The sequence below is a fragment of the Terrapene carolina genome, unplaced genomic scaffold (genome assembly GCF_002925995.2).
Source record: "Terrapene carolina triunguis isolate 2854851 unplaced genomic scaffold, T_m_triunguis-2.0 Scaffold210, whole genome shotgun sequence".
Taxonomy (NCBI): domain Eukaryota; kingdom Metazoa; phylum Chordata; order Testudines; family Emydidae; genus Terrapene; species Terrapene triunguis.
In genome coordinates, this window is record NW_020664561.1 from 48,742,424 (window position 1) to 48,750,455 (window position 8,032).

Consider the following 8,032-nt stretch of genomic DNA (forward strand, 5'->3'; position numbering starts at 1 on the left):
TATACTATACAGATTTCATGGGGGAGACCAGCATTTCTCAAATTGGGGATCCTGACCCAAAAGGGAGTTGCAAGGGGATCACAAGGTTATTTTAGGGGGGGTCGCGGTATTGCCACCCTTACTTCTGCCCTGCCTTCAGAGCTGGGTGGCAGGAGAGTGGTGGCTGTTGGCTGGGTGCCTAGTTCTGAAAGCAGCACTCTGCCAGCAGCAGCGCAGAAGTAAGGGTGGCAATACCGTACAATGCCACTCTTACTTCTGTGCTGCTGCCTTCGGAACTGGGTGGCTGGAGAGTGGAGGCTGCTGACTGAGGGCTCAGCTCTGCAGGCAGCAGTGCAGAAATAATGGTGGTAATACCATACCATGCCATCCTTACTTCTGTGCAGCTGCTGGTGGTGGCTCTACCTTCAGAGCTGGGCTCCTGGCCAGCAGCCACTGCTCTCCAGCTGTCCAGATCTGAAGGCAGAGCAGTCACCAGCAGCCAGGGCCGGCTCTAGGATTTTTGCCGCCCCAAGCTAAAACAATTTTGGCCGCCTCCCCCGCCCGTTTTTTAATTACCCCACACCCGGCCCCGCCTCAACTCCACCCCTTCCCCGAATCCCCAGCCCTGCCTCCTCCCCCCAGGCTCTCAAGCCTAGGAGGGAGGGAGGGAGGGGGAGAAGCGGCGCGCGCGCCGCGGCCACTCAGAGTCTCCCCCTCCCTCCCAGGTTCTCAAGCCTGGGAGGGAGGGGGAGCACCGGCGTGCGAATCAGCTGTTTTGCGCGCCGCGGCCGCTCGGGATCTCCCCCTCCCTCCCAGGTTTGAGAACCTGGCAGTGTCAAGGCTGTATCCCCACTTTGAACTTTAGGGTACAAGTGTGGGGGCCTGCATGAGGACTTCTAAGCTTAACTACCAGCTTAGTTCTGGTCCGCTGCCACCATTCCCTTCCCTGGGAAGCTGTTAGAAACTTTTCACCAATTCCCTGGTGAATACAGATCCAAACCCCCTTGGATCTCAAAACAAGGAGAAATTGACCCTTCCCCCCCTCCTTCCTTTCACCAACTCCTGGTGAATACAGATCCAAAACCCTTTGGATCTAAAAACAAGGAAAAATCAATCAGGTTCTTAAAAAGAAGGCTTTTAATTAAAGAAAAAGGTAAAAATCATCTCTGTAAAATCAGTATGGAAAATAACTTTACAGGGTAATCAAACTTAAAGAGCTCAGAGGACCCCCCCTCTGTCTTAGGTTCAAAGTACAGCAAACAAAAATAAACACTCTAGTAAAAGGTACATTTACAAGTTGAGAAAACAAAGTAAAACTAAGACGCCTTGCCTGGCTTTTTACTTACAAGTTTGAAATAAGAGAGACTTGTTTAGAAAGATGGGGAGAACCTGGATTGATGTCTGGTCCCTCTCAGTCCCAAGAGTGAACAACCCCTTAAAACAACGAGCACAAACAAAAGCCTTTCCCCCCCCCACAAGATTTGAAAGTATCTTGTCCCCTTATTGGTCCTTTTGGTCAGGTGTCAGCCAGGTTACCCGAGCTTCTTAACCCTTTACAGGTAAAAGGATTTTGGAGTCTCTGGCCAGGAGGGATTTTATAGTACTGTACACAGGAGAGCTGTTACTCTTCCCTTTATAGTTATGACAGGCAGGGAGGGGGAGAATCCGAGCGGGCGCGGCGCACGAAACAGCTGATTCACGCGCCGCTGCTCCCCCTCCCTCCCAGGTTTGAGAGCCTGGGAGGGAGGGCGAGTAGCGGCGCGCGAATCAGCTGTTTTGTGCGCCGTGGCGCGCGAGTGGCAGCAGCAGCGGAGGTGAGCTAGGGCGGCCGGGGCACATTTTTAGGGGCGGCATTCTGGCGCCGGCCATGCCGCCCCTAAAAATGTGCCGCCCCAAGCACCAGCTTGTTTTGCTGGTGCCTAGAGCTGGCCCTGCCAGCAGCAGCGCAGAATTAAGGGTAATAGTACTGCAACCACCCCCATAATAACCTTGCAACCTCCCCACAACTCCTTTTTGGGTCAGAACCCCTACAGTTATAACACCATGAAATTTCAGAGTTAAGTAGATGAAATCATGAAATTTATGATTTTTAAAATCCTACAACTGTGAAATTGACCAAAATGGACCATGAATTTGGAAGGGCCCTACACATCTATATTTCACATAATACACAGTCATCAATATTTCTTTAGATGTATTTTGATAAAAAGTCACACACACACACCCTCCCATCCTACAAGTTACAGTGTAGAGCAGGGATGGGCAAATTACGGCCCGCAGGCTGGATCCAGCCCATCAGGGCTTTGGATCCAGCCTGCGGGATTGCCACCCCCGTGGCGCCACGGGGCTAAGGCAGGCTCCCTGCCTGCCCTGGACCCTGGCTGCTACTGGAAGCATCCGGCACCACATCCCTGCGGCCCCTGGGGAAGGTGTGGGGGGCAGAGGACTCCTCGCGCTGCCCTCGCCTGCAGGCACTGCCCCCCTGCAGCTCCCATTGGCCAGGGACGGGGAACCGCAGCCAATGGGAACTTCGGGGGAGGTAGCACGGGGGGAGCCCACACCCCATACCCTCCTGCAACCTGAACCCCAACCTCCTGCCGCACCCCTCCTGCATTCCAACCCCCTGCCCTGAGCCCCTTGCTGCACCCCTCCTGCACCCCAACCCCCTGCCCTGAGCACCCTGCACCCCAACCCTCTGCCCTGAGCCCCCTGCCACACCCCTCCTGCACCCCAACCCCCTGCCCTGAGCCCCCCCATACTCCGCACCCCTCCCTGCATCCTAACCCCCTGCCCTGAGCCCCCCATACTCCACACCCCTCCTGAACCCCAACCCCTAGCCCTGAGCCCCTCGTACATCCCACACTCCTCCTGCACCCCTTGCTCTTGCCCTGAGCTCCTTCCTGCACACCGCACCCCCTCCCACACCCCACACTCCCTCCCGCACTCCAACCACCTGCCCCAGCTCTACATTCATGGCCCTGCATGCAATTTCCCCACCCAGATGTGGCCCTCAGGCCAAAAAGTTTGCCGACCCTGGTGTAGTGACAGATCCTTGTTCGTATCCGGAGACCCATAGACATTGTAACTCACAAGATTAAGGCCTAAGTTATTTCACAGGTTCACAGGTTCCCTGGATTCCTCCTCCACTTTCAGAAGGAGAAGGATGCCCATGATATTTCATCTTTCTTATTTTGTTTCTCCAATTATAAATAATTTCATCTGATCCGAGATAAAGTATACAGATGGATGGTAAAATAACTACATTTACATCAATAAATTAATCTATATAGTTGCAGGTTGAATTTGTATTGCTTCATAAAATGAACTGTCATGTCCTGCATATTAAACAGAATAGTTTATACAAAAACTCTGGACAAGCTCAGCATAGCTGGTGCAAATTGACCTAGCTCTGTTAGATCTGGCCCTAAGGCTGAGGAATAGCAGGCTTGATTACACACTGCCTCACACTTTGTGTGTAGTCATTTACTCTTGTGCAAAATGAATGAAAAAGGGATATAAACCCTATATAGGCAGGATGTTAGTGTTTTACATCCACTTTGCATAAATGTAATGACAGCTCTGGGCCTGATTCACAAATTAATTACTCCAGTTTTAGGCTGGTTCTAGCCATTGGAGTTACATCAATCTGAAGTAATGCAATGGAGAATCAGGTCCATAAGGTGCAAAGCAGTGTAAAGTGTGGCCATACCATCTAAGTGTTGATAGGCCAGCCTAAAAATGCAATTCCATTCTCAATTGCAAAAGCAACTATCAAAGTTCTGCTAAGAGCAATACAGGGTCAGATACTGCCTAACTTACACTGAAATACGAGTGGAGTTAACTATATCCAAGAGGCTGTTCATTCCCTCTTCTGAATTAAGTGGAGTTACCCAATGCCATTGACTTCAGTGGGGCCAGAATTTTACCCTGATGTCAGGTTCACTGGGCAGGGCCTAACTATGAAGTGTGATGATGGTGGCAGCAGTTCCCTCAATACAGGACATCTGACTTGTTGATGGAGCCTAACTAAAATGTCAAGGTGTGGCAGGAGGAGAACTTAATGTTTTATTTAAAAAAAAGGAAGTACCTCACTGGGAGTAGATTATACAGCTTCAGTTACATTTCATAGGCATGAAACTGGTTCCACAAACTACTGTAAATCAGCAGAACTTCATTAACTGCAATAGACTAGGCCGATTTACAACAGTTGAGAATCTGGCCCAGTCTCTTTATATAGCTGTCATTAAAATTGTTGTATAAATATGCCAAGACACATTTCCAAAGTTAATCTGATTTTTCAAGCCTATATAGAAGTTTACCACTAGAGGAATTCCCTTTGCGAAACAAGGTGTGTTGAACAACTTTAATACTAAAAATGCAGTATGTATATTTTGTCATCTGACACAAAAGTTTCCACTGTATCTAGAGTTTATGTTTGAGTACAAAACTTTAACATATTTTCTTAGATCACCCATTTTTCACAGTTTGGATTACAGGGCATTTAAACTACAGCTATTTGGCCAAGTTCATCCTTGGGCTAATTCTGCAAATTCTTCAAGTTTTTGAAAATTAGAAACTCTGAGATGAGGTAAAGACATACCAGTGCTGCCACTTAGATAATTATCACAGCACACAGATCACATTTCATAAAGAAAAAAAATAATTGCACGAAAAATAAGTCTAAACATATTACCAGGATCCAATAAAGATAATTGAAAAGGTTTTTCTGACAAACTGTCACATATTCTTGCTTATTGTTCAATGCGGTAGTTTCCTAACTCACTTATTCCAACTCATCTAAATGTCATATGTTCTCTAATAATCCCTCATATTTCACTCCTTGAAAATGTCATGAAGTAGTGATAAAAATAAAGCAAACCCTTTTAGTATGTTGGTATTGTTTGTCTGTACTGAGATTCATTAAAACTTAACCTTTCAAAATATATTTAATGTTTACTAGCCAAGTGAAAAAAAGCATATCATTGCAAAATGTGCGTTTGTGTGCATTTCAGAGGTGATCCTATTGGTATTTATGTACTTAAAGATATTTCTTACTCTCTTCCACAAAATGTATCTTCTCAGATCTGATCTGAGAAATAGTAATCGATACAGAAAAAAATTTTACTCTCAGTTATACAGATATAAACCTGGGAATAGCTCCAATGACTTGAATGGATTTAACTGGGTTTAAATAGTAAGAGTAAAATTAAGATTAAAATGAGCAGGGATGTCTTGAAAGAAGTTGAAACTTAACATCCTGCAGGACAGAAAGAGACACTCCATATATTATATAGCACTAAAATGATGTTATCAATTCATTTATTAAAATTAATCATTAATGTTTCCTCCCCTCTGTTTAAATATTAAAATGATAATGTTTATCAAGCACTGCCAACCACCATTTCAGAATTAAACAGATTTGATTGCAAAAATATTGTTAATTTTTAAATAAATACTTATGAAGAGCAAAATAATGCAGTATCTACTTGCTAATAGTTCCTGTAGCTGCAGACGTCTAGGTAGCGATCATTTTGACTCAAGGTTTTTTCACGTAGTGCGTTCCTTTAAAAAAAAAAAAGTAAATTTTAATTAGTTGTGTTTAAAAAGGCCCCATGTGAGTATAACTAGGTCAGAATTTGTGCTGAAAAGAATATTGTGAAAGAAGTCCTTATAACAAATGTCTGATGCTGGGAACCTGCCCGCCTGTTAGGTTACATGCACCACTGTTTCACTGAGGCTACTCAATCTAAACCAGCAAACTTGGGGGGAAGGGCAGGAATGTGGGTTGGGAGGAAGATATTTTCTAAAAAAATGGGAACACTGATGGCCAAATCTCAAATCCAGTGCAAAATCGTTCAATTAGCAATCTTTTCCTCACCCTTCTGTAAGGCCCACGATCTAGTGTGTTACACCCTTGTCTCGCCCATCCACTCCAAACTCCTATGCCATGACAACTGAGAATAGACAAGATGGAATATTTAAAGTGCTGGGCATGTATATGGAGGGAGTTGGAAAAGTGGCAGGAACAGTACTGCCAACCTCCAGAATCCAAAAAAATCATAAGTCTGGCTTAAAATATTATGAGAAAGGAAGGGGGGGGTTAAAAAAAGTTTTCAGTTTTGAAAAAAAGCTTTTTTTCTTGTTTTTGTTTTCTTTTTTTCCCCACTGGAAAAATATTAAGAAAATTTAAAAAATTAAACTTTCCACAAAAATACACTGTTTCGTAAATAATAATAATAATAATAATTCCTAAGAAAAAAGTTCTGAAAGAAAAAATTCAACCCTCTTTAGTTAGCATTTTGGTAGCTTCTTTGGTTTGGTAACATGCAACTACCTGAATTTCTGGCCATGCAAATTCCACATGTGGACAGAGAATTCCAGGAATTCTGACTTCTAAGTTTTACAAATAGAGCTGGTTTTAAATTTTCCAATGTAACATTTTGTGAGAAAATGCCATTTCATTGAAATCAACTTTCCAAGCTGATTTTAATTAAATTTCATTTAGAAAAAAAACGAACAAGGCATTCTGATAAGGTTGAAATATTCTGTTTCAACCTTAGAGAGGCAAGGTGGGTGAGGTAATATCTTTTATTGGTCACCCACCATGTCTCTCTAATATCCTGGGACCAACACAGCTACAACTGTACTGCATACAACTGTTTCAACCTTATCAGAAGGCAATGTTTTCATTTTTTCTTTTGAAACAACTTTTCATTAAGAAATTTATTTTATATTACATTAGAATAAAGAAACAAAGTCAAAATCAAAACGAAACCTTTCAAAATGGAGCATTCCGTCCAACCCAAAATGCATAATTTATGTACATTTTGTTTCACAGGAAATGAGAAATTTAGACTTTTTTTGGTTTTGGTCTGACTCAGTTGAAAACAAATGCTGAAATGTCAGTATCTCCTGTGAAGCAGAAATTCCAATTTCGACCAGCTCTAGTCTCAAGGCAATAAAGTAATTCCTGCTACAAACAAGAAGAAGGGCCACTGTCTGTTTAGGCTTCAAAAATATACCTTCCTTAGATACAAGTGAATCACATACAACATCCCCAGAGAACCCTATACCTAATATGAACTTTATTGATGCATTTAACCCACAACGCATTCGGGGAGGGGAGAGAGGCACATGGGGATGAGAAGGGACTGCCCAGCTATAGGAAACCCTAGAGACAGTCAACAACTCAGCCACTGGAATACTGAAAGGGCTAAAAAATACAGAACCAGCCAGATGAAACTAAACCAGTAACTAAATCTAGGATGCTGTTCATTTATTCTTCAGGATTCTTTAAACTAACATTTGACAAGAGCACAATACATATGTAGCCAGTTACAATCACCCACATCTCAAGTCAAATACACACCCTGAAAATAAAATACATCTCAAGCAAATAAAATAAAATAAGTATAAGGATTAGAGGGGTTTTTTGTTTTTGTTTTTTGTTAGTATTTCAAGAATAAAGTGGGTAAGAAAAACAGCAACATTTAAAAGTCTTCTACAGATGCTGTCCCCTTTCTGGTATAGTACATTGTTGCTCACTAGAGCACCTCCAGGGGAAAATTACTCTTCAAAAGGCTTTTAAAGAATGCCTATACATATAGTAACATTATTTGAAAGCCTTTTGAAAAGCCAGCGTTGTTGCTCTCGGCTATCAATCTTTGTGTTCTATGCCCCAGCCTGAATGACAAAATGGCAGCATGTGATAATACTTTTATCAGCTTCCATTAAAAGAAAAAAAAACTGTTAAAAGAATGTTGCAAAGTCAAGCACTTAAAAGTTAAGAAATGCCAAGGAAAGCTGCCTTGCACAACTTTAATTCTACCCCCTTGTGGGTCTACATTATGCTACAGTTTTTAATTACGTGATCACATCAGTGTGTCCTGGGAGCACTCTGAGTGCAGTTGGAATACTCAGAAAATTAATTCTATGGAGCATGTACAAATGGTGATTTTCCTGCTGCATATAACTCACTCTAATCTGAACAAAATTTCACCGGGATAGCAAAAGGTACTACTTTGATGTTATAACTAGATCCTTGACAAATATA

At 43.0% G+C, this 8,032-nt stretch overlaps 1 protein-coding gene across 1 annotated transcript in view; it reads right to left on the bottom strand.

The window, feature by feature from the left end:
* LOC112115942 (leucine-rich repeat-containing protein 7) overlaps positions 1 to 5,543 on the bottom strand; it is a 243,760-nt gene extending 238,217 nt beyond the window's left edge. The window contains exon 1 of the mRNA XM_029912345.1: positions 5,466 to 5,543. Within this exon, the coding sequence (XP_029768205.1) occupies position 5,466 (1 nt within the window). The 5' untranslated portion in view covers positions 5,467 to 5,543. The remainder of the gene's footprint in view (positions 1 to 5,465) is intronic.
* Between the last annotated feature and the right edge of the window lie 2,489 nt (positions 5,544 to 8,032).